The following is a 27,806-nucleotide window of genomic DNA, read 5'->3' as shown; positions in this document are numbered from 1 at the left end:
AAGTATAATATTTGAAACTGATAAAATCCAGGGCGCATAGAATATGGAATTGTTTACCAAATCCCAGTATTATAGAAATAGGAGAAAATGAGGTTTTTAAGATAGGGATCTAAGTAATATTTTGTATACTGGATTATTAACAAACTTATAAAATCTCTTATCCTATAAGTAAGATAAAGTTAAAGTACAAAGAGCTTCAAAAGAGCTTTAGATAATTTCAGGGGAGACAGATTCACACTAGATGCCTTAGAGAAATTATGCTTAATGTGTATGCTCCTAAAGTGAAGCTGATATCTAGGAAGGCAATGTTTTCTTCCCATGTCTACCTCTTAATTAGAGCATTAAGCTCTGGACTGGGTGGATAGTCAGTGCCTTTGATCCAGCAGGGATATTTCTCAGTACAATAACAACAGCTAGCACTTGTAGAGTGCTTTAAGTTTCGTGAAGAGTTTACAAACAGTATCTCATTTGATCCTCACAAAAACTCTGGGAAGTAATTGCTATTATCATCCTCATTTTACAGATGAGGAAACTAAGGCAGAAAGAGATTAAGTGACTTTCCTAGGAGTCATACAGCCAGTGAATGCCTGGGAAAGGCTTTAAACTCAGGTCTTCCTGACTCCAGGTCCAGCCTGCCATATCCACAATGCCACCTACTGAATTTGCTAATTACAGTTTAAAATGGTGCAACGATTAAAATAGAAATTTAAGTACAAATACAAAATATAATTTTAAATTAATTACAATGTAAACTTCTTCAGAGTTTACATTGGGAAAGAACTTTCTAAGAACTTAAAAGTGAGAAAAAAACCATTTTATTCATATTTTAATTCTCCATAGTGTTTAGCAAAGTTCTTGCACAAATATAATCACTATGTGATCACAAAGGCTTACTCAATGTCATACACATAATTATGTAAGTCAATTATCTGAACCTAGGACTTCTGACTCCAAATTCAAAATACTTTCCACTGTACTATGCTTCCTCATTTTCATTTTTAATGAAATATTTCATTTGGTCACAACATAAAATATGGAGCTTAGTAGAATTGTCTTATTTATACTGTAGGAAAACATGAGATATGTTTCCATAAATAATTAGTCTAAAAGGCAGCAATGCTCAAAAGAGCCCTGACGCTATAATAAGACTGGGTTCGAGTCTTGGCATGCCCACTTTTAGCAAATCTCAGTCTCAATTTCCTCATCTGTCAAATGGGAACAATAATGCAGGTATTCCCTACCCACAATACAGGGATGTTGTAACAATTATGTAAAATAATTTTTAACCAAAAAGTGTCATGTAATTATAAACTGGAATTACGGTAAAATATACTCACAGTGAAAATTATTTGAAGACTATTCTTTTTATTTTAAAATAATACTAAAGACTATGATTGAAGGGATCCATTTCCCCCATTCCAGTGCCTTGAGTGATCCCATCTTGTTTTTTTACTTTTCTTTTAACAATCTGTGACCCATGTCTATGTGGAATGGCAGTCCACAACCTCTGGGAACCTCTAGAATTTTCAGGGCCCTAGGCCTCAAGCTGAGTGAGTCCAGATGATCTGATCTAATATGAAGATACAGGCATTCACACTGACAGCAATGAAATATAAAATAACTGACAGCAAAAGAGACAAAAAAACCTAAACAAAACCTAAAAGGCAGAGATTAGAACTCAAATGGCATAGCAGTCAGAATACATTTACTATACAGGTGCACAGGCCTTTAGGTCCTGAGGGAATCACAGTACAAAAAGATAGTATAAAAACTCATGCTCATAATAACACTAAATTATCAAGAAAATGTTAAATTACATTAGGTAAAGTTTAAGAAGCCAAAGAACCATGTGGTATTTTTAAAAGCTTTATAACCAAAATATTTAAAAATTTTAATAAAATTTGATGCTTAAACTCTGTTATAAAGAATGACTCACTTCTCCTTATCTTGCCTCCCCCGCCCCAACCCCTTCTAGATAGCTTTGGGCTTACTGTATTTTCTCTGAAGATATACAAAAATACATTTACACAAACATAAAAATCTGCATTTAGCATTCCTTTTTACCATTAACTTATAATATCTATTCTTTATAGACATTTTTACAAGACTTCATGACTAATACAAATATGATCCTATTTGAGATCAAGAAAGCATTCTACTGATAAATCTGGACAAAGGAACTTTAAAACAATGTCTAAAAAATCCTTTCATTTTCCTAGAAATAGTTCTGGGAGTTTGAGAAGATAATATCTGGAAAAAACACATTCCCACAAATTGCTTTTAATAAGCAGTCTAGGTATTTGCTAAATAATGAATTTTAAATATAGGACAGCATAATACCTTAAAGTACAATATCCTAAATTCAGTAGTTTGAGATTTTAAAATTTCTTAAAACAAGGCTATTTTTCCCACTAGATGTCCTCAAATCGTAGCTGTTCAATGTATGTATATATGCATGTATATATACATACATGTATACTTATAAGGCATACAGGGATGTGCCATATGATAAATACACGTGTGTGTACATATGTATCAGTTAACTTGGCTATAACTACAAAGGAATAAATTGAGTTTTGAAGGGTTTTATCTATTTGCATTTCAATTAAACTGTGAACTATTTTACAATCAGAGTATCTTAAAACCCAGGAGAATTTATACCAACATTAAATTTAAATCAACTAAGAATATTAACACCAGTATTATAAGGGGTAGATAAAAAAGTGAGAAACAATTGGCAAATTCAGTTAAATATCATTTTGAACTAAAATATAACCATATCCCCAAACTGACATGCCATAAAGAAAAGGAAGTAGAATTCTAACATAATAAAAGAGCATAGTTGCACATAAAAAGCATTAGGAAGTATTTACTGCATATGTTATCAGGGCCATTTAAAACCACAGCTGGGCATCCAGATGTTCTCAGGACACAATTGGCCACCCTGTAATCCTAAACAGGATTAGGAAATGTATTTAACAAAAGATTCTTCTAGCAGTCCTTTCCACTTAAATTTTTCTTGCTACCATGAGACCCAATAATTCACTGCAAGCTCATAGTATTATTAAGATATTAACTATTAAAATGGTGAAATCTCAGTAGGTAAGTGGGTCCTTAATACTTAATTAGATTTGTGTTCCAGGTCCATTTTTGACCTTTAGAAACTTAGGGTTGGAAAATTATTAATCCTCGCTCTGAGACCTTGGAGATTCAGTGGAATTTTGAGGTTACAGGTTTGATGTGGGACATTTTTCTACTAGCAGACACACATGGGACTTCCCACAAATGACATAAATCTGAGACGTGTACTTCTGAATCTGATGTCTAGTGATCTCCTAACAGCTAAAGGGTAAACTATAGTTATGCCAGAACACAACACACACACACACACACACACACTCCCCCCTCTCTTTTTCTCTCTCTCCCCACATTCATTTTTCTAAAAAAATTTTGAGTTCTGAATTCTTTCCCTTCCTCAATCCCCTCCCCAAACTCAAAACTGAGAAGGCAAGCAATGATACCCATTATGTGAAGTTGTGTAAAACATTATATTAGTCATGTTGCAAAAAAATAAGAAAAAAAGAAAAAAATTCATGTTTCAATTGGCACTCAAGACTTTTATCAGTTGTCTCTCTGGAGGTATTTAGAGTTTAACTTAGAATTTAGTCATTCTAACAAACATATTCACCTTTAAAAGATCCAAGTAGTAGCAAGTACATACTTCCCCTTATTAAAGCACTGCTGATCTAAATCGAAATCAAGATGACCAAGTCAAAGGGACCATAGGCAGATGTCATAATGGCTAGGAAAAAAAGGCATTTAACATTCAAACATATCAAGTAAACTGTCCCACATTCAATTCGAATATAGTGAGTGAATGCTTACAAGTTCTTGTTTGAGAGGTAAATAAAGGGCTTGGCAGAGCTTGTTTTTTTCATATCTGACGGCAGTAAGAAATATCATTTAATGGGACACCAGGTTATCTTGTCTTACAGATATCATAACAATTTGCATGATAACCATTTGCAAAAAAAGGTGATGAAGATAGTTCTAGCTTCTGTGCCACATGTGATACGTTTCAAACTTGAGGAAAATATGGAGAGATGTGAACTATATGATATCTGTATGACAGCACAATCAGACGAATTGAGAACCAAAAGGTCTAGAAATAATGAGATTAAAAAAGAAGAGCCATTAATGGTTCCATGTAAACTTAACAAGGGGTTTCCAGTAGAGTGCCCCCCCCCAGTGTCTGTACTTGGTCCTATGCAGCTTTACATTTTTATCAATAAATTGGATTAAAACATAGCAAACAAAAGGGCTGTTGCCCTTTCTGATCCCCAGTTGTTAATGTTGTCCCTTTTACACCGTCAAAATAACTTCGTATTTATTTTGTATATATTTTCTATTTACTTTTCTACGAATATTTTGTGCCCCTCCTTCATCCCAAGTAGACTATAAGCTCCCCAGGGGAAGACATTTTCTCACTTTTATATTTGTATCCCCAGTACCTAGCCAAGTATTTGCACATACTAAACAGTTAACAAAGGGTTGCTGATTGACTTGGGGTTGGCATGCTCACTGAATTTTCAAATGACACAAAGCTGAGTGGATGGCTAACACACAGTTCTGGTAGTCTAGAATACTGAGTTTAGGTAGGATAGATATAAAATTTTATATCTACGTTTAAAACTCTACTTCACAAGATGAGGGCAAACAATGTAAGACTGTTTCTCTGAAAAATATCTAGGGGTTTTACTAGAGTGCAAGCTCAGTGTAAGATACAGGCAATTTTGGGATACAGTACGAGAGGCATAGCTCCCCACAACCTCAAATGCGGCACATCTGGAATGCTTTCATTTCTGGGCGCTGCTGAGTGTGAGGAAGGACAGAGATAAGCTGGGAAGTGTCCTTCAGTGATCAAGTTGACGATCAAGATTGTAAAAGGTCTTGAGTTCATACAGGAACTGGTGAAGTTAGACACGAAAAAGAGAACAAATACTCGGCAGGGAAGGGTTTGGAAGGCAGGAGATAGGATAGATGTGTTCAGGTATGTGAAGGGCTGTCAGGTGGAATAAGGATTAAATTTGTTTTGTTTTGTGTCCAAAGGATAGGAACAGCAACAGCTAGTATAAGTTGTCAAGGAGGAGAATTTAATTTTGATGTCTGGAAGTTTCCTAATAATTAGAAGCATAAGAAGAAGCAAGGTGATGCGGTAGATAGAAAAATGGTCCTGCAGTCAGGAAGACCTGAGTTCAAATCCTGTCCTAGATAATTAGCTGTGTGACACTGGACAAATCATTTAATCTCTCTGTTTCCTCATCTGTAAAATGGGGATAATAATAGCACCTACCAATAACAACTTAACTCCAAAGGTTGTTAGTGTAAAGCTAAAATGAGATATTTATAAAGCACTTTGCAAACCTTATTATATAAATGGTAGCTATTATTTTAAATAGAAATGGTCTACGTCAAGAGGTAGTAGGAGGTAGCAGGTTCCCTTTAATAGAGGTCTTAAAAGAAAGGTTAGATCAGGGATGGGGAACTTGTAGTCTTGAGGCCACATATGGCCCTCTAGGTCCTCAAGTACGGCCCTTTGTCTTACTAAGTTTGGATTCAGTCAAAGGGCCACACTTGAGGATTTAGAAGGCCACATGTGGCCTTAAGGCCACAGGTCTCCCACCCCTGGGCTAAATGATTGCTTAATGAGAGTATGTTTTAGATGTGATTCTTTTTGAAGTGTGTTTTGGACTGCTAATGTCTTTCTAACTTTGAAACTCTGATTGGGTTGGGCTATACAACAGCATAGTTAGGTGGACTTGAGATTAATTGATGGGCTGGACCCTGTGAGTAATGAGGAACTGTTCTATGTCAGCTTGGTAGATTGCTCTAAGGATCTATGCTTGGCTCTTTGTTATGTTTTGTTTCTGGCAAAGAAAAATAAAGGAATAGATGAAATAAAATTTTTAGATGACACAAAACAGGTAAGGAAAGCTAAAATTTTGGATCTGAGAGTCGTCAGAATCCAAAAAGATCCTGAAAGATGAATGCTGGGCCTGATCAGCCAGGCACTATCCTAAGCATTTTACACATATTGCATTTAATCCTCTCAACAACCTGCCAGGTAGGCTCTGTTACCTTCATTTTATAGTTGAAAAAATGAGGCAAATAGAGGTTAAGTGACTTGCCCAAGTGTCTAGGGTTCGATTTAAACTCAGGTCCTCCATGAGTCCAGGCCCAGCATTCTAACCACTATGCTCTCTAGCTGCTGCATATACAGATAGATAATGGGCTAGCTCAGGAGGTCATGGGTTAACACTAAAGAAAAGCCTTCAAAGAAAAATCTAAATAGGCACTTTCTATTAAGTAGATTCTCATTCAGGGACAAGTTAAACTTGATGGTCTCTGAATTCTCTTCCAATTCTGAGGCTTCGTAAATTTAACTAATGCTTACTGAATCACGATCATAGACAAACGGATTAAGCTAATTAGCTGGCCTGTCTCTAAAAGGACCTATAACAGGGAATAGGAAAACTGATTTCTGGACAGTGTGGGTTGGTAACAAGCTGGAGCACCTGGAGGACTTTCAGCTTTTATAGGGAAACCCTATCACAAGGAGTTAGATGGTCAAGGATTGGGGCCAGCTAGAACACAAGTAATGTCCTTGCCACATTTCTCACTGGTAAGCACACCAGAGAAGAGACACAGAATCATACCCACATTGGGGAAATTTTATTTTTGGAAACTTGGCTTATCTGGATCTCACTTGTAATCTGCAAACAACCTAAACCACTTAAAGCAGGGGTTCTTAACTTGGAGTGGGGGGTTACTGGACCCCTTTTGGCAGTGTAGTGAAACTTTCTAACCCTTTCTCAGAATTTTTTTAAAAAAATAATTCGTAATGGGAAGAAAAAACAAATTTCAGTTACAGGTTATTGAAAATAAAGATATAATTTTTTTCTCATCCACATTCACAGACCCCATAAAATCTATACACAAACTCCAGGTTAAGAACCCCTGACTTGAAGGCACCAAGTAAGTCACCTAGATTAATTAGCAACCCTTAAGTCTTTCCTCTTCCTTAAATATACTGGCTAATGCAGTCCCCACATCCTGCCACAATGGTATAACATGCCTTTCCTAATCCTTCCACAAAGTATTGTACTCCCGTCCAAAATTAGGATCATAACTTTAAAGCTGGTAGGGTCTTTCTAGGACGTAAATTTCAAACCCCTTCAGTTTACGGATGAAGAAATTAGGTACTAAGAAAGGTACAGGGAGGTTAAGTGACTTTCCCAGGCCCATGCATCTAGTGATGTGGGATCTGAACTAAGGTTTTCATGACTCCAGGTCCAAAGCCCCACTATCCACGACACTAATTGGTGTCTGTGTGTGTGTGTGTGTGTGTATGTACCTATGTGCTTCTAGTATGATGTCAGCTTCTTGAGGGCAGGTAATGTTTGATTTTTTTTTGTCTCCCCAATGTTTAGTACAGTGACTGGCAGGTGCTTATTAAATTGAATTTTCCTACTTTCCTCCTTGATCTCTGTTCCTCAGCGTAAATAGCCTTGTAAAGCCACACTTTATTAGTAACCAATCATGCTAGTTCTTTGTGTAGATCTACTGGAAACTACTTGTCACTTATGACTTCAGGTATTGGGTAATACATTTTATTTACCTCTGACCAGTTCTCCCACTTCTGACACTGTACTTGAATTATGGATGGAAATAGGATTTGTCTCCAATTTCTACATAAAGGTAAGACCACCATAAAGGGGTGTAAACATCCTTATTGTGTATGAGAGGGAGAACCCAGCAAGTTTACACATCAACAGGAAGAAAGGATGAGAGATCAGTGGAACCTGTCCAAGGAAATGCTCTGTAGTAGACCACTGCTGACCACCAGCCCTCTTCATGCATGTAATTCAGACCATCATAACCAAGGCATGACCAAGATTCTGTGGCAACCTTTGCCACCGCTCTGCATGTACTGGCCAATGAATGCCTCAAATTAAGTCTTATGCTTTCTCTTGTGTGAGCAAAATGTATCATAACATTGCCGGCCGGGCTGGTTATTTGAAAAACATTTTAGTTGCCAAAGAAACCTCATTCTATGCATGTTCATGGCATCTCTTAAATATTCCATAAGGGGTCCATCCAATCTGTTGGGGGATTTCTTCTAGATCTCTTTACACTGCAGGGATACCAATACTGGTTGCATTGGTTATCTTTGTTATCTTTTACACTTGCTACATGGCTATCCCACGTCTTTTTCTGGTCATACATGTCTCTGATGATATCCTTTATACACACCCCTTTGTCCTACATAATTTATTGTGGGTATTAGTTTGCTGCCTACTCATACTCATTATGAATGTCTCTGTTGTGCTTTGGTATTCCATGATTTATACCACACAGTATCACTGGAAAAATATTTATTATTTTGAAAGGGGACTTTTTCCATAGAGAAGTCTGGGAAACAATACAATTTTCAAAAAGCAATCTAACTCATATACCTATTCAGGTTTGGACCCAGTTCACAGTCCATTAACAAGTCCCAGATAGACCAATTATAAAAGTTGACCACTCAACTGCTTATCATAGTCTCCACAAAAGGCATTCTTTATCTACTTGGTCTTCTTGTGTAGATCATTAGGTTGAACACTTTGGAGTGCTTATGGAGTTCACTTAGAAGATTCTGCATGTTCTGGACTTTGCTACACTCAAGATGTCTTGTGCAAATATGAATATCAGTAGAGACTTCATCTTCTGTTGGGAATCTCTTTTTCACGTGGAGTCTCAATTGGACATTATCCTCGATGGTAGCAAATCGGTATTGCAATCAGAAATCTCCTTGTTTTATGCTTTACTCGTGATTATTAGGAGGGTTGCCAGAATTCCTTTTATTATTGCATTTTGCTAAAGTAATTTTGTGTGATTTTGACATATGCATGGGAGACAACCTATTAGAGAAGAACCTTTAAGGACACTACCAAATCGAATGCTTTTTTTTTTTTAACAGAAACATAATTTATTTGTATAAAATTAACAAAAATCAGCTGGGCTGCATATTACTTCTCTTCCTGAATGGACATCTGGGCAACAGCCTTCTGTGCTTCATCTGCAGCATCAGTGGAGGCCAGCGGATACCATCTGATGATACATTCAACCAGTTCTTTTGTTCTAATCCTGCAGTGGTTACTTCTGAAAATGTGCACCTCTGCTTTTTCGGGCTTTTCACCATCTTCCTTTTGATTGAATAGATCTATTTTAATCTGAGCTCCCGAAAGGGTCTCCATGGCTCAAATCCTCGATCCTTTCAGCCCTATTAGGGCCCCCACGAGCCGAGCCTCGACCAGGAACCGCAGAGGGCCTTTTTCTTGGGGCTTGGGTCTCGGGTCGCGGTGTTCGAGAACGGGTCTGGTTATAGTTTTCTCGAACAAGCTGGTTACTACTAATGGTGTCCTCGGGACACCCGAATGCTTTCTTATAGTTAGGAACAATCAACAAAATAGGAAGCTGTATTCTCCATGTCCTTCATTTGTGTGATTATGGAGATGTGGACTGTCATAGAATATTGTTTGTGAAAAGCTTGTGTATTCCTTTCTCAGATTTTCATCCAGGATATTCTAGATGTGTGTGTAGATTATTCTCCTATTGTAGAACATTGGTAACTAATATTAAGAGTACAAGTGTGATGACTGCAATGTCAATGATTAGAAAAATTTATAGAGCATTTTCAGTTTCGATCCTTTTTTCTTTTCTCCAGTTTGATTCTGAAGTACTCACAAGATGATATGACTTAGTTGGGTCTCCAGGCAGATTTTCAGTATTTCTATTGTTTCAATCCTCTAGTTCTTACTGTTTGATGAGGTGATACAATGATGTCACATCTTGCCTTCATTTAAAACAGGTAAATTCAGCGACAGACATTAGGAGGGAGGGGAGACCCCTGGACGGATAGTGGAGAGGAAAGGGAAGAGAAGTTGAAAGGAAGAAAAGAGGGAGAGGGAATAACAATTTAAAACAGTATGGGTGATTCTTTCCACCATCCTGAAAGAGTATGCCCTGGAATGAGCATAAAATGGGAACGTGAATCAGTAGTTGTCTCAGTTCCCACATGTCTATCCCAGTGTAAGCATCCTATTGTACTGAATGTGACTCTAGAACATCTTCTTCATGATGTCTATAAAAGGTCCTATTCATTCAGCTTAAGTTGGTGGAGCTAATGAGAAAAATATCTTTAGCTGGCTTTTCTAGAATTCCTGGTCAGCTAGAAGGCCTCTGCTGTGTTTCTACTGACTTCATAATCTTTCTTCTTGCCTCATGGTGAAGTAGGGATAGACAGTAATATGGTGGTTCAGTCACTCTCTAATATGTATGTATATGTAATCTCCAATATAATCACAATTATATGTGATACCCTATCAAATGTATTTGTCCCTAATCAATTTTCCTGCTAGGTAATCAGTTGTTTCCAATCTGTTATACAGTCAATTTCATTTTCTGGTAATGATATTTGGCACTCGCTCTGTCTAGTGCCACCCGCCTCACTTCTAGAAGGAAGAATTCATCATACAGAGGTAAGAGGCTTCTGTATAGACTAAAAGCCAGTACTCCACATCATTCCTTAATTCTCAGTTCTGCTTGTCAACATATTTTGGCCTCTCTGTCTAACTTCCCACTGAGGGTCACCAAGTATTAAAGCATAAGCTGATTTCATTTAAAAGGGTTTATCAAGTTATTTGTAGAATTCCTCAATCTCTTCATCTTCAGCAAGAGATGTTGGTACATTAAAATCAATTAGTTTCACAGTGATCTTTTTTCAACGAAATGTCCCATGAAATAGTGTTACTGTTTCACTTTGGATACATGATAAAAGCAACTTCCCTTTTTTTTAAAAAGGCCACTCAATTTCTTTTGAGTACAAAGTAAATAAAGTTACTAATGTTGCTGGAGAGCACACAATTGACTTGGATTTTTTTTAAATGTGTGGTTTTTTTCCCTGGTGTTTCACTTTTGTTTTCTTTTTTAAAAAACACACACACACAATATAGTTATGCATACACTTAAGTAGCCTGTCTAATCTAAGTGATCAGGTGGGGAGAGGATAAAAAGAAAAGGAAAGAGAAAGAGTAGGAAGGAGAAGAAACAAGGAAGGAAAAAATGAGCTCTGACACCTACAGCACTTCTGAAGTGGGGAGAAGCAGGTAGGGCATTGCTGCTAATGCAGAAGGTCTAGGGCTGGCTTTGCCAGGTTCACCAACATGAAAGCAACAGCTTTCCCATGGCCTCCTGAGCTGGGTCACAGGTAATCTGTAATGAGCAACTTGGAAAGTTCCTGAGTGAGCTGGTGGCTTTGATACAGTTGTCATAAACAGACAACTTGACTTTCCAAAGGAAAAAATCCTGTCTACCAATGGCCTGGGTGTGATTTTGAAAGATTCAGATGGTGAGAGATCACTTCTCTAGAGCACCTTAGCACTCACACAGGAGCTGTTACTGGAAGTGGAACTCAGGTATCTTTTGTAGTTGTCAAAGATTGCTATAAGTGAACTGCTAGGTGGGATTACTACTGTGTTGTTTGCTCTTTTCTTCTTATGATGATACAAAACTTAGGTGGTAGATCCCGAGTGGCCCCTGTCAGGCAACAGGCTGTTGCAGATGATCCCAGATAACCTGGGTTGGAGAAAAAGGAGAATACTCTACGGCACAAAAAAGATTACTTTTTCTAATAACTCTTTATTTGCACCTCCAAAGAGAGCTTGTAAACTGTTCTTTTTTAGCTGAAACTTTTTTTCTGGTTTCATTTATAATTGGTATCATGATTTATATGATTCAATTAGTCCAGTAATATGATTAGCCCTTAGTTAATGGATCAGAATCTCACATGAGAAAGGCAGGTCTCAACCAACAGTTAAGAATATGCTTATAGTCTAAAGAATGTGTGATCTTAGTATGTTCTATTCTCCTCTCTGCTGTTCTTCCAAGGTCAGGACAAAAATTTTTAAAATATTAAATTCGTTGCAAAGTTGGGAGTGGAATATATCTCAAACTATTCAGGCCTTCTGAGACTAAGACCTAGGTTTTCAGCTACTTAGGGTGGAGCAGGGATGGGAGGAGAAAGGTTATTCACTTGAGAACAAGAAGAAGGAGTCAGTAAGCTCATGAGTTTTAAGAAATAAGGATTTTAGCTAATTAAGTTTTGGAACTGGAAAAAATTCTACAGATTAACTCACGTAATAGCATCTGGGGATGACAATTCTCTCCTACATTTCTACCCACAGTGCACTTTAAATTCAATCTGAATTCTACTCTATAAGCCCAGAACCACTGATATTTCTGATAAAGTTGAATAAGGCCCAGGACAGAAGATATTTCTGAAGAGAAATTGAGGAAGGATATATCATCAAAGAGAAAACAGTATTAGGATGATAGAAAGCCAAAACCCAGGACTGTCATAGCCAATGAAAAATGTTTGAGAAGAATAAGAATAATCTAGGACCAAGGTTGTCAGGAATCACAGTTTCAGAAAGGGGAGATTTCTGGCCTCTCATGGCTGTTCACTGCCACTATTTTTTTTTTCTTAGAATTCTACAGCTACTGTAAAGTTTTTGATTGGTCTGGAGAGGAAACAAAATAGACCTTGCTACTGGGCCCAATGTTGGTGGCTACTTTGATGAGAATGAAATGGGTGGGGGGGTAGGGGAGGTGGAAGAAGAACTAGAATGGCAGGAAGATACAGGCAGTGCCGGGCAGAATGTTAGGGAGGGAGGCCACTAGTGTTTGGGGAGATCAGGAAAAGCTTGAGTTGGTGCTTGAAAGAAGTAAAGGATCCTTTGAGGCAGAAGAGGCAATGGGGGATAACTAGTGTAAGGGGACAGAAACAAGGAGACAGAGTGCCACATGTAAGAAACAGAAGGCCAGTTTGGCTGGACCACACAGAGTGAGAAAAATGGAGTCACGTGGAATGAAGCTAGAAAGACAGATCAGTGCCAACATATTCAGGTCTTTAAAAATCCAACAGAGGAGTTTATCTTTTATCCCAGAGGCAACTGGGAACCAATGGAATTTTACTGAGTAGAGGATTGACATGATTTGTACTGAGCCAAAGGAAAATCACTTGGCAGCTATGTTGATTGAGTAGGAGTAGTAGAAGAGACAGAAAACAATAAGCCCATTGCAAGTGAACAAGCAAGAGGTGGCAAGAATATGAATGAAGAGGTCGATCGTGTAAGAGGAGATGAGGGTTCTAGTTCATCACCCTTGTTTCATTTTAAGACAGAAAAGTTTCATGAAGAATTACTACATTCTTTGAGACCCACAGAATGTTACAGCTGGAAGCTGACCTTAGAGATGATCTTGTTCAACCTCATATTTTACTCAAGTGCCAAGTGTAAAATCGAGTTGCCCACTCTACATATGCACTTTAAAGCTTCTTTTTCCAAAAGTGAAAACAAATTTTTATCCAAATAAAGTCAAGTCAACAGATCATAGATTTAGAATCAGAAGGTACCTTAAAGGCAATCAAGTTGAATTCCCTTGTTATAGATGGTAAAATTGAAGAGCAATTATTTATACAAGGTCACAAAGAAGTAAATGGCAGAGTAACAGTTCAAAGAGCACTCAACTAATTCTAAACCAGCCACAGGAGATAGGAATTAAATCTTGAAAAACTAAATCCTAAAAAGTTAAAGGAATGTGAAACAGTTGTTTTAAATAGCTTACGTAAAATGGATCTCCCACTAATGATATGAATATTAGTCTTCTCTTTGCCTATGACTTGACTTTTCAACCAAGACTTAGTACAAAAAAGAAAAAAAGGTAATCTTTTTTTTAAAAAAGCATGTTTTTTTTGTTAAGGATACAGACTAACTAAACAAAGAACAATGTGATTTAAAATTTTAAAGCATGAACTGTATGATTTTTCCTCTTTCCTTTAGAAAAACTTGAAATGACATGGAACAACTCTTTGGACTTTTGTGTAATTGTTTTTAAGTTTTAATGGATCTAAACCTGTGATAAAATTACCAATTTCACTGTTTGCCACAGGTTTTGCTCTTATACCACACACAAACTATACCATTTCTTTAGCTGGTAGACTACTTGATATAAGATGATTTCAAATGTGGTCTATCATATCTCTACTTGATTTGTAGTTTTGCATTACTTTTACATTTCTTAAATGAACCACATCTATTGGTTTTGACTCTTATGTCACCAAGGCTTGAAAACTTTCTACTTTGTTGGCTTCTTTTTTAAATGTAGGAACATGTAAATTATTTAGGTCAGAAGCAGAATAGTAATGTTTTTTAGCAGCAAGAAAAATGACAACGAAGTCTGACAGTGTGAAAAGGTAAAATTAAAATCTTTGAAGTAAAAATGGTAAGATAATTTCAAAGTTATAAAAATAAGCCAGCATAAAGTATTTAAAATTGTTGTTTCATGTTTGTCCTTAAAGGAGAAAGTTTAATTAACTTAGTTAATTTATTATAGCTTGTAGAGGAAAATATCAACACTGAAATTTAACCTTTTTAAGAAGTATAAGAATGTACACCATATCATCAAAGTGTCTTACCAAACTTTAATTATTGATTCTTGGATTCTATTTTGTGCTTTATTATATTTTAAAAGTCTAAGTTTTCCTTTTAAAAGTAAAAAAAAGACAAATTAGGGATTTTCTTAAAATAAATTGGAAGGAAAATAATGATTTGCCACTTAAAGAACTCACAGACTACCATGACTCATTTTCCAGTCCTAAAAACGATTTCCATGATAACATTTATATCTTTACATTTCCTTTATAATGAAATCAGCAGCTAGAGATGACTTAGTATTAAATTCAACCTCCTATTACAGCAATAAATAGAGGATTGCTGCATCTTCTTTAAACTTTATAAAAGACATTTAAAAAGCTATGAACAAAGAAAACGGAAATATTTTGGCTAGATCAGTAACATTTAAAAGCAATTCTAAGAAGCAGATGAGTAATTATGAAGCCTCCATAGCTGTATTTAGAGTTTCTGAAAAAAGATTAGCTAAAGAAGTAGATAGATGGCACAGTGCATAGAGTACTGGACTTGTGGTGAAGAAGATCTGAGTTCATATCCTGCCTCAGACATCTAACGAGTTGTGTAATCCTGAGCAAGTCTTTTAACCTCTCTCAATCTCAGTTTCCTCATCCACTAAATGAGAAATAATAGCAGAGACTTCACAGGGTTGTGAGGACCAAATGAGATAATAAATGTAAAATGTTCTGCAAACCTTAAATGCTACAGAAGTGCTAAGCCTTATTATTATTATTATTATTATCACTGATTTTATGTCACTCATAAAGTATTAATAAGTGGAAAGGAACAAACTAAGACCTAGAAAAAGCAGTTGAAAACAGAACATTCATAACTGTTACTGACGTGAAAACAAGAAGCATAAGTTTATGTTTAAAAATCATTGGTTGAGTTTCCTGTATTTACAAAACTAGCATCCCTATTATCCCTATTAGCCGCAGGGACTAATAGCACAATTTACATTACTGTTCAATTGTAGGCGCCAATATTTTAACCTTAAATAATTTTACATATGAAAACTTAGGCTACAGAACTCCACAGGTATAACTTAAATCAGCATTCAATCTAGAATCATTTTCAAGTTTTGTAGCTGTTTGTCAGGATATACAGTACCAATACTGCAGTCTACAATGTGAATACTTTGTCTTCATTGAACTTCAGTAATTCCAAAATCTGCAATTAAAAAAAATTCATTTACATATTATCAGTTGCATACCTTGTCAATCATTTTCCGAGCTTCTACTTCTTCACTGTTGGGATTTTCCAGTTCAATGGTGTAGGTGCCCTTGTCACTTTGGTCGTCATCATTGTCCTTTTCAGAAGCAGCAGAAACAGGCTGAATTTTTAGCTTTTTATCCGTCTCTTGGCTTGGTCTATGCCCAAGACTGCCTGAACTTCTTAATAATGCCGTTTGTAGGAAGGGTAATGACACTGATGGCTCTTCTGATTTCTGTTTTAATAGTTTCCCATGTGGAACACCATGCCCTGCTCTGTGGCGTGCAGAGCTAGTCTGTAAAGAAAAAGAAACCACTTTGGCATCTGCTGATGTAGGTTTTGCTTTCTCAAGTTTTGTATGTGGTGTTGAATAAGGAGTTTCCTGACACAAGGCTCCCGCACTTTGAGTAAAGGAATATGACCGCCTTTTTCTGGGATTGTCTTCATCAAAGAATTCAATCATAAAAGCAGTTTGACTTACAACAACTTGTTCTTGATGTTTTTCTGTAGACTGGGCCTTCTGATGTAGCTTTTTCTGTTCTGAGTGGTGACGCCTTAAATGCTCCTCAAGAACTGCTCGCTTGCTACAATGCCTGTGTACTCCAGCATTTTCTGAATCGCTCTGTGTGCCATCATCATGTTTATTCCCTATTGATACAAAGAAAAACACATCATGACGCTGAGATGGGAACATAAAATCACATGTACACGACACAAAACTGACATCAAAGTCTGTTTTTTGCTTTGATTTATCCAAGGTCTCTCTGTTCCATTCAATAACAGGCTCTGCATACTTCCCTCAAGCTTAATACTTATGATATTCTAGTTTCTATTAGCCAAACAATAAGTATTTTATAAACACATCAGGAATAAGTAATACAAATTATATACTTTCACCTAAATTTCAACACAATAAATCTTTAATCTTGATTTACTAAAAAAAAAAAAATAAAACAAAAATAAAAACCCAGTACCACATCATCTGTATCATTTTGTATTTACAATTATAGTGAAGAAGCACCCCTCTCTGCTTAAATCTTGAGCCTATTTAAACAATCAGAAATTTGATCCTAATAGTCCTAAGGAGAACTGAAAGGAAAAACTGGGTGATCACATGGAAATGATGTTCTGACAAATACCTTATGAGAATAATAGGACTTCAATGTTATTTTAAACAATCTGATTTGCATGAACTTGCTAAAACTAAAGTTAAGCATTATAACTTTACTGTAACCTTATTGCATATCCACTGAACAACAAACAAGGAAATTTGTGGTATTGTCTAGAGCCATATGTAATAGATGTCAAAGTGCTTTCTATTAAGAAAAGGAAGCTAAGTGTCATAGTAGAGTGTTAGACTGGGAATCTGGAAGACTTGAATTCAATCCTCTCTCATACATTAGTTATATGACACTCAACAAATCACAACTTCTTGACCTTAGTTTCCTCACCTATAAAATGAGCATAATAATTAGCAACTACATTACAGGGTTGTTAAAAGGATCAAATGATAACATAAAATAACATAAGTAATGTGATTTGAAAACATAATACTATAAGCATACTAGCTATTATTATTATCAACATTATTACTATCTATCTTTACAAATTATATCAAGTAATGATAAATTACAAAATGAAAAGGCAGCAATTCAATTAACTGTATTTAAAAGTTTATTTTCAGTAGTGTACCAGCTCCAAAGAACTAATTTTCAATGTGAATATTTACACCTCAGAAATCAGCAAACAGTATAAATCAAGGCTTGACTTATTGTTTGGTTGATTGTCTAGACTTAAGAAAGTGGTGGAAAAAATGTTACTAATGCAGATTAAACTTAAAAGTATATTGTGCATATACTGTTACTAGTGCAGATTAAACTTAAAAGTATATATAAGACCCCTACCCCAAGAGTCAGTTGTTAAAGATTTGCCAACACACTCCTGTGGTTACTTTTATCCTTCCAGAAAATTTGGAAACTAATTTGTAGAACACTCCTCAACAAATTTTATATCACAGAGTAAAAGTAATCTTGGGTTACATTAAGAGAAATATATGGTGAAAGATTAGGATATATCAACCATGGTTAAACCACACCCCAAAAGTTCAGTTTTTGGATGCCACATTTTTAAGGAAAGTCATAGTAAGCCAACAGGCATTTATTAAGTTCTTACTATGTGCCAGGAACTGTGTAAGTGCTCAGGATATAAAGAGGAAAAACACTTCAAGGAGTTCACATTCTATTGTTGTATGAAAGTTATATACAGTATGAGGTGCAATCTCAAAGTGAATGCATTTCTAGTGGGAGAATGGGGGTGCAGAGAAGACTGAGGAAGACTAATAAAAACCTCCTATCCATTAGAGGGTTTTTTGAACTGCAACTTGAAGCCAGGGAAATCAAGAGGTAGAAGGAGCAGGATATTTGAGAAAGGAAGAACAGAGTGGGGACATGAAATGTGTGAGAGGAATGGCAAGAAAGCCAATATAACTGAATTCTAAAAGTTAGTGGAAGAGAAAAAAGAGGAAGAAGACTGGAAAAGTAGAGAGAGCTTTAAATGAAGAGCTTTAAAAGCCAAAAATAAGATTTCCTATTGACCTTGGAGGTTATAGGGAGACAAAAGAGTTTATTGAGTAGGGGAAGACATAGTAAGGCCTGCACTTTAGGAAGCACACTTTGAAGATAATGTCAAAGGCTTCAGAGTGGTTAATCAGGACCAGGACTGAAAAAAGGGTATTAGGTTTGACAGTAAAGAGATCACTGGTAACTTTGGAGAGAGCAGTTTCAGTTGAATAATGAGGTTGGATGCCCAAACAGAGAGAGTAGGGGGCACTGATTGTAGATAGCTTTCTCAAAGACTTTAGCCAAAAAGGAATATGAAGTGTAGAATGAAATGTAATGGTGATGGTCTGATCATGTGAATTTTTTTTTTTAAGATTGGTGGGAGTCAGGGGGTTAGAGAAGCAGGGGCATGTTTATATACATAGATAAGCTAGAGAGCATCCAACGTTGGGTAAACAAGATGGTGAAAGCTCTCAGGATCAAAAAATATGAGAACTAAAGGAATTTTGGGGGGAAATGGCATAGAGAAGACTCAAGGAAAGAACATGATCGCATAATCCTTTGACATAATTTCTTTTTCTCTTTCTCTTTACTCCAGTCTCTGATAATGTGTCCCTTATTCTGTTCAAGGCTAATTCCTTGTCTGATCCCATCCCCTTCCTTCTACTCTGGCAGATACAGGGGTGGGGAACCAGCAGCCTCCAGGCCACATGTGGCCTCCTATGTCCTCGGGTGCGGCCTTTTGACTGAGTCCAAGTTTTACAGAATAAATCTTTTTATTAAGGTGATTGGTTCTACACATGAGGCCTTGAGGCTGCAAGTTCCTCACACCTGGATATAGATTTGTTGCCTTCAATTCTTCCTTTCCTCAGCTAAAATCCTAGAAGAGGCTATGCATACTTGTTGCCTTCACTTCCCATCTTCTCACTCATTTTTCAGCCCTTTGCAATTACGATTTGTAACTTCAGCACTCAAATGGAACTGATCTCTCAAAAGTAACCAGTGGTTCTTAATTGCCAAATCTAATGGTCTATTCTCAGTCCTCATCTTCTCTGTCCTCTCTGCAACAGTGGACAATGGTTACCACCCTACCCCTGTGAATAGTCTCTATGTTCATGTGCACATTGTCCTTAGTCTTCTTTGCCAAAACACCATTCATACCAAGGACTTTAATTGTAAGTGTATTCCAAGGCTCTTTCCTAGTCCCTCTTCTCCCTACATGATCTCTTAGAGATTTCATTAGCTCCCAAGAATTTAATAATAGTCTTTATGCTGACATCTCTCCAATATAAATATCCAGTCTCAGTCGCTCTCCTGAGTTTAAGTCCCACATCGATAACTCAATATGTCCAAAATGAATTATCTTTCCCTCTAAATTATTCCTTCTATCAAACTTCTTTCTTTCTACTGAAAGCACTACCATTTTTCCAGTCAACCAAGTTTATAAGTTTGGCATCATCTTAATTCTTCTTCCCTTTCACTCACAAGACATACCCAATTAGTTGACAAATCTTGGCACCAGTACATTTCTCATGTCCATCACCTATCCCTCCCCACCCAGCAGCAATGCTTTTTTTCGGGTTCTTATTATCTCTTGTCTGGACCACTGCCATACCCCATTAAGATCTAACCATGTTAATCCTTGATTCAATAAATCATTGGCTCCCTATTTTGTCTAGGATCTTTTTGCTTTGCATTAAGAACCCTTTACAACCTAACCCCAACCATCCTTTATATAATTGTTGCATGATACTTCTTTTCACACACATTATGGTCTAGCCAAACTGATCTTTTTACCATTCTTCAAAAATGACACTTCATCTCACATCTATGTGTTTTTGCAATGATGGTCCCCAATGCCTGGAATGCACTCCCTCCTCACCTCTACATCTTAGAATTCTTGGTTTTCTTTAATGATTGACTCAAATAATGCCTTCTACATAAAGCCTGTACTGATCTTTCCAACTGCTAGCTATTTTCCTTAAAAAATTGTTGTTCTTTAGTTGCTTCAGTTGTGTTGCAATCTTCATGAACCCATTTGGGGTTTTCTTGGCAAAGATATTGGAGTGGTTGCCATTTCCTTCTCCAGAAGAGAAAACTGAGGCAAACAGGTTCAGTGACTTGCCCAGGATCACACAGTCACTAAGTGTTTGAGGCCAGATTTGAACTCAGGAAGATGAGTCTTCTTGACTCCAGGCCCAGCATTCTATCCACTGAGACACCTAGCTATCCCTCCTTAAAAACTACTGTTTATCAATTTTCAACATAGTTTGTTTTTCTATATACATTCATACATGCAAACACACATGTCTTCCTTGGCTACACTATAAGCTCCTTTATATCCTGAGTGCCTGGTACATTAGATAAATACTTTGCTTTCTATTTTTTTGATGACAGCCCTTTCCAGCATTTGCAGGGCTATTACGTGGAAGAAAGAGTAGATTGGGCCTCAGACAAAAGAACTAGAAGTAATGATTATAAATTATAGGGAGTCAAACTTAGGCTTGATGTAAAGAAAAACTTCCTAATAGCTAGAGATATTCAAAATTAGAATAGGCTGCTTTGGGAGGTGGTAGATTTCTCCTCAGTGAAATTCTTCAAGCAAGGACTGACTAACTTGGTATAACCTGTCAGTTATATGGCACTGGGGATTTCTTGTGCAGCTATGGATTGAACTAGAAAGTTTCTCAAATCTCTTTCAACTCTGAGGTCCTGTGATTCTATGAAATGTGTTTTAACTGGTTTTCACATTCATTTACATTCTTATTTCCTTGTATAAAGAGAAATAACAATCATATTTGTATGTATACATGCTAATTCTGAATCTGAGTTGATTTCTCAACTGAAAATTAATATATATATATATGACTGAGAGTTACATATAGCACTACCATCAATTAACATTTACAGAATCCATTTTTCAAATATCTAAGCACATCCCTGATTTTTTTTTTAACTTTTTGTAAGCCTTCACTAACTATGCTCTGTTATCCTAGGAATATCCTTTGGTAAAAGGTCTAACTTCCTAGAAGAAAGGAGGTTATAAACTATCTATATTCCTATGATATATAAACATGTGCTTGAGAACTATATGGGTTTATGGCACTGTACTAAGAAAAATCAATTCAAGGATCTGTTTCTGTCTACTTTGTAGAGTGTCATCAAGTAGATATTTCTAACAGCAGTCTAAAATATCATGGTTAATAATAGTCACCATAAGCTAACTCATACTTCCCTATTCTGTTACCGATCTGATGTAAAATTTTATGCATATTATTTGACCTTTCACTGACTCAGCATGCCCATAAGCTAAATCTGAATTAAATGCCAAAAAGAATAAAAAAAAATCTAATACTACCTTGCTTAAATGTGAATTTATAATGAAGTTAAAAGATATTTTGGATATATGCTGAACTTTGCAGCGAATCACAGCTTAAATCAGGGGTGGGGAACCTGCAGCCTCGAGTCCACATGTGGCCCTCTAGGTCCTCAAGTGTAGCCCTTTGACTGAATCCAGGTTTTACAGAACACATCTTTTTATTAAGGGGATTTGTTCAGTGAATTTGGACTCAGTCAACAGGCTGCACCCAAGGACCCAGAAGGCCACACAGATGGCCTTGAGGCCACAGGTTCTCCACCTCTGGCGATCGCCTCTTTTTGTGAAGATTGTGAATCTATTCTATAATTTACTGCCAAAATACCTTAATATTACAAACACCCTAGGCTACTTGTTGACTAATTTAGGTACAACATAATGTACTTTAATAATGAAAACCTCAGGAGCAAATCTGGAAAGCCCACAGAGAACAGAACTCTCTCTAGAGGACTGGATTTTAAGGAGTCAGCCTCAGAATTCCTCAGTGCTCTGAAAAACTGGCCACTGACAACACTTAGCAGATACGAAAGGAGGAGAAAGAGATGGTACATAGGAGAAGTAAAACAACTCAGGAAAAGAAAGGGTAAAGAAAGAGGAAAACAATTAGAAATCAAAGATGAGAAGGAGGCAAAGAAAATCAATGGCAGGAGAATAAGAGGGCAATAATGATTTATAAAAGTGTTTCTAATGTCTCTAAAATACCTCTCCAAAGGATGGGTGATGACTAAGACTCAGACTATGAAACAAATATGAAAATCTTCAATATAGTAACTATTCAAAAAGTAATGTGGACCCAAAAGGCAAAAATATTTAAGATGATTAATGATACTACTAAGTAGTACCCTCTCCCTCTGATATTCTCTCAGGGTTTTTCTCCTACATGACTGCTCCATATCAAGTTTTCAGTTGGATCTTCATCAATACCATACCTCCTACCTACAGGTATAGGTCAGCTCTGTCCTGGATCCTCTTCTCACTCTACACTCCCTTCTCTTGGTGATCTCATTAGCTTCCAAATACCTAGTTATCACTTGTATGCAGATGACATCCAGATCCATAAACCCAAACTCCATCTCTTTCCTAAGCTCTAGTACCACATTACCGACTACCTACTGGACACTTCAAACTTGATGTTCTAGGGAAGCTAAAACTTAATATATACAAAACAAAACTAATATCTTTCCTCCTAAACCCTCTCTTATACCAAACTTTCCTGTTTCCTATTTCTGTTGAATACTCCATTCTTCTTCTAGTCACCAAGTTCCTAACTCAGGGGCCTCAGAGGCCATCTTGTGTAACCTCTCACTTTACAAGTGAAGAAAAGGAGGCCTTGGGGGAAGGGGGGAGGGTAGTGACTTGTCCAAGGTCACAAAAGGGAAAAGTTCCAGAGGTAGGCTTTTAATCCAGGTTTTGTGACTCCAGAGCCAATGTTCTTTCTGCTATACAACAAGGTCTCTCAAAACCAAGGTCCCACTGATATAAACACTGAATTCAAAGTCCAGAGTATCAAGCATCACAGGTAGAATTCTAACCATGGTATTACCCCAACTCAATAAGCTCTAGTAAGGGTCCCTATTGCCTCTAGGATAAAATATAACTTCCTCTGTTTAACTTTTAAAACCCTTTACACCCTGTCCCCTCCTGACCTTTCTAGCCTCATTATTCATCATTCCCCTCCTGTGCTCTCACTGGCCGCCTCTCTCAGTTCTCTTTCCATCACACTCCTTCATCTCCATGCCTCTGCTCTGACCTTCCTCAGGGGAAAGACCTAGATATCATGGGATCCCTAACTTCCTTCAAGACACAGCTCAGGCACTACCTTATGCATGAAGCTTCTCTTGAGACCCTCAACTACTAATGCCTTCCTTTCCCTAACTACTTGCTATTTATTATGTACATACTTATATATTATCTTTCTTGATACAATGTTAACTCTTTTTAGGGAGAGGCTGTTTCGTTTTTTGTCTTTGTTTCCCCAGCCTGGCTTGCAGGAGGCATTAATAAATGTTTGTTGATTAAGGTAAAAGAAACAAAACTCTAGAATGGAAAACAGAAATCAAACAAACTCTACCAGCACAATGATACAATTAAGGAAGAACATGAAACTTTATAAATTGTATCACTGCTTGTATTTGGTTATGCTAGGTAAGTGTAAGAACTGAAAATGATTACTTGAACTAACAAAATTCTATTTTTTCCTATTCTTTTTCAAAATGACAAATGTAAAGAGATAAGATAATTTTAATCCTTAAAGGGATTGTGAAGAATTGAGATTTTGTGCAGTGTGGTAGAAAAGGCCCTGGAATGGAGTCAGTAGGATATGGGTTTAAATTTGAGCTTTACCAGTGACTGCAGGCAAGTCATTGAATCTCTTCTGAACTTCAATTTCCTCATTTCTAATAATAAAGTAATACTGAAAATGTTATTATCTAGTCCATCTATCTCATTTAAATATAAGGAAATTGATGGGTCATAGAGCTTAGCTGCATAGTAACTAGAATTTAGGCCTCCTTCTCCCAGTCTAGTGGTATCTTCACATCTTACTGTCTCCTCTAACAATTAAGTTTGTCAGGCTTATAGCAACAACTACATTTATAATTTTTTTCAAATACAGGACACTATATTAAAAAAATACAAAAAATGTTTTACCTCAATACCAATAATTAGAAATATTTATTTTACAGAAAGAAGGTTTCTTTTGGCAAACTAAAAAATTTATCTGTTGTTCAGGTAACTCAATAACTCAGTGGTTTCCTCACCATCTAAATATTACTAAAACACAAATTCAATGTGCCCTATAAAATATTCATTTATAAATAAAAAAACAACTTATCAATAGTGCTTCCTTTTGTTATCCCCTACTATGACAGGTACCTGTTCAGATGTCTGACTTTTTGTCTTTATTCAACTCATTATGTCCTGAGAATCACCTCTAACAAAATTTCCTAAAGGTAAACTATCAATTTCTTTTTAGAATAAAATTAACTTTAATGACTGACCTTTCACTTCAGAATATTTTAAATTGGGTTTTGTTATATATTGAATACCACTCCCCCCACCCCGCCCCAAAGCTCATTACTAAGCAACTAAGCACTTACAGAAGCATAAGATAATAAGAACTGTCATTGTTTTGTGTCATCATGGGGGGAGGAGGTAAATCATCATGAGCTTTGCAAGACAAAGTATGTATGTATTCCTAAGTCAAATGGAGATTCCTTATACTGAAGGCTTCCTCATGAACTGTTAGCCGCAAAATAAATACATTTTTTTAAACAATCCTCCTAGCTTTCCCTTCTAGTCTTTCCCCTTCAAGATGACTCGTGGTCTTGATACTAGCTAGAAAGCAGATGTGCTCAGAGCTATCACTTAGACTAACTGAATCTTAAAGCTCTAGTAGTAAAAGAAATTAACTCATCATGTGTACAGAATAAAACTAAACTGTGAATTGTGACATTTTCAGACATGTATTTGTCAAACTTAGTTATTTCTTCACTCTATCATTTAAGTTTTGACGGTGGTTTTATGCTGGCTAATTACATAATTTAGCAGTTTTAAGTTATGCCTTTCTAAATTGAAGATCTAATAAAGAACAATTTTAAAACTTGGTAAAAGCAATAGAGATGATTGACAATACTACTACTTTGTGTTTACCACATATACATGCATAATAATGTCTCATCTGGCCAACACCATTATAGAGTGAATTTTCTAGAGGACTGACATTTACTATTTGAAACTACATTTAAAAAATATACTTTGATGAAAAATCTTCTAAAATATATCCATACTATGATACTATAGTAAAAGCTAAACATAATTAGCCTTTTATTGATGGATCAAAGTCATGATTATGAACTTTATTTCAGGGTTTCTGTATTTTAGTTATGCCTCAAAAATACAAATGTCATGTCAATGGTCATGTCACTGAAGATTTAGCAAGATAATTTAAAAGGGAACCAAATTATCTTAAAATAATACACAGTTCTGAATGACAAAGTCATGAAGCATTTCATATATTTATGATCTTTCTCCTACCCTGACCTCATATAACATTTTTTTACTCCTCTTTTATGCACTTATCAAGTACTGAATTAGTTATTTGTTTATATATCATGTCCTCATTACTAGATGAGGTCAGTAACCAATTCTTTTCTAAATGTTATATCTCTTCTAGCACCTAGCATGGTGCTCTGCACTTAAGTAGGTACTTGATAAATATCTGAATTCAATTTTGCCTTTCTTTGTATCCTAAGTGCTGAACACAGTGCCTTGCAAATAGAAGATGCTTAATAAATGTTTGCCGACTTGACTTGGAAATGAGCCAGTCTTATGTTTAAAAAAAAGTGACATGACAGGCTTCTATTCTTCCATCAAATTGGCAGAACTCCAACTGACAACATTCAGAGTCCTGGTTAATCTCATCTGATAGTGAAAGTAAAATTATAGTTCATTATGAACACTGAAATATAGTAGGATAAATACAATGTATTATAAGACTAATATATTATTTCCCAATAATATTCAAGACACTTAAAGATGATTTTAGAAATAAAAATCAAAGTAGTGAAAATCTCTAGTTAGTTTAAGTAGCAAAACCAGGAAAAAAATCAATTTGATAATTTGGCTGATTTATCCCTGTATTTCTGATGTAAAAATATACCTATCTTTGATTAATCATTACATTTATAAAACATGAGAAGCATCTCACAAACATTCTAATATGTGACTCTTTGCTCAAGAATTTAATGTTAGAAATAGGCAATATATAGTATTTTTATTTCCATACATAACTCTGATTTTTAACAATACCCATTTGAAAATAATATTAAATAGTATTGTCATTTTTATAAATGTAAAATTCTTGTTCTGTATTAAAATGATTTAAAATCTCATCCAAAGTCTAGATAGACATTTTAATAAAAGTATCATAGTACCATTTAATTCTCCTTAAGTCCTTCATTTCCATCATTTCAACTTAATATTATGTCTAATTTTGTTTTCTGTGATATGTTCTATAAAATATTTTGCTTCTGATGGGAGATAAAGAAGCATATTTAACGACATAAAAGTCAACCAACACCAACAATTTGGCTTTCACAAGAAAATGAGTAGCATGGAACAGTGGAGAGGCTGCTGGCTGGTCTCAGAGTCCTGAGATCTGGGTTCAAGTCCCACTTCTGACTCTTAATGATGTTTAGCTTTGGACAAGTAAATTAACTTCTCATTTCCCTCTGGCAATTCCCTAACACTTTAAGTTGTAAAACAGTCACTGATCTGACTTAGTGAAAGGAGTTTCCTTCCCAGAACATACCTATGAAGTCACAGGACCAGACTTCCCCCACCTTTCATCCCCTCCCCTCTTCCCCCTGCCCAAAATAAGGAAAACAGAAAGAAAAGTGAGGAAAAAGTAAATGAAGGTACATTATTATTAACAGAATAAAGTTGGATGATGACTGTTGCTTGCTTTCCATATGTTAAATAGAATTAATTGAACACCTTAATCCACCATATAAGAAGTCACACAACAATACACAGTATGCTTACTGCAAAATCATTTAATTTTCTTTACCACAAAATAAGAACTGAAATGATCAATTAACTTTACCTTTCAACCGTTTCAAGTAAACTGGAACATCACTTTTAATACTTTTGGAGTCCTCCTCTGTTCCTTCCCAAATCATTCGAGGAGGATTGTTCTGTGCCAGCCAGTCAGCAACTTTATTTTCTGGTGCCATCATTCCAGTCTGAATCCCAGGAAGGTCTTGAGCTCCTGAAGGAGAGGACTTCTTCGACTTATGGCGCTGATCAGGAGTAAATTTTGTCACATGGTCTCTAATAGTTACTTTGCCTGGAGCATTATCATCAAATTCAATGGTAAATGAAGCATGCCCTGCACCTGCTGCATGGGAGCTTTGTATGTCTTTTGTTGGAATTTCATGAATAGTGCTCTCTGTTATTTGTGATGGTTGCTGGAATTCTTTTGTAGGGATTTCAAAATAACTTGGTTCCCTACAGAAAGGATAAAGCACTTCTTCATTTGCAGTTGCAGAGTGCTCCTCAACTTGCTTGGCATTTATGCTGCACCCTAAT

At 36.2% G+C, this 27,806-nt stretch overlaps 1 protein-coding gene across 6 annotated transcripts in view; it reads right to left on the bottom strand.

Annotated features, from left to right (window-relative positions):
- Nucleotides 1–27,806, bottom strand: part of CEP170 (centrosomal protein 170) — a 160,030-nt gene that overhangs the window by 51,160 nt on the left and 81,064 nt on the right. For all 6 annotated transcript variants that reach the window (XM_036755048.1, XM_036755042.1, XM_036755043.1 and 3 more), the window contains exons 8-10: nucleotides 27,322–27,801; nucleotides 16,264–16,430; nucleotides 15,784–16,077 (exon numbers count right to left, since the gene is read on the bottom strand). In XM_036755048.1, the coding sequence (XP_036610943.1) occupies nucleotides 15,784–16,077; nucleotides 16,264–16,430; nucleotides 27,322–27,801 (941 nt within the window). The remainder of the gene's footprint in view (nucleotides 1–15,783; nucleotides 16,078–16,263; nucleotides 16,431–27,321; nucleotides 27,802–27,806) is intronic.

Source organism: Trichosurus vulpecula, chromosome 4 (assembly GCF_011100635.1).
Source record: "Trichosurus vulpecula isolate mTriVul1 chromosome 4, mTriVul1.pri, whole genome shotgun sequence".
Lineage (NCBI taxonomy): Eukaryota > Metazoa > Chordata > Mammalia > Diprotodontia > Phalangeridae > Trichosurus > Trichosurus vulpecula.
This window is presented reverse-complemented; position numbering and strand designations above follow the sequence as displayed.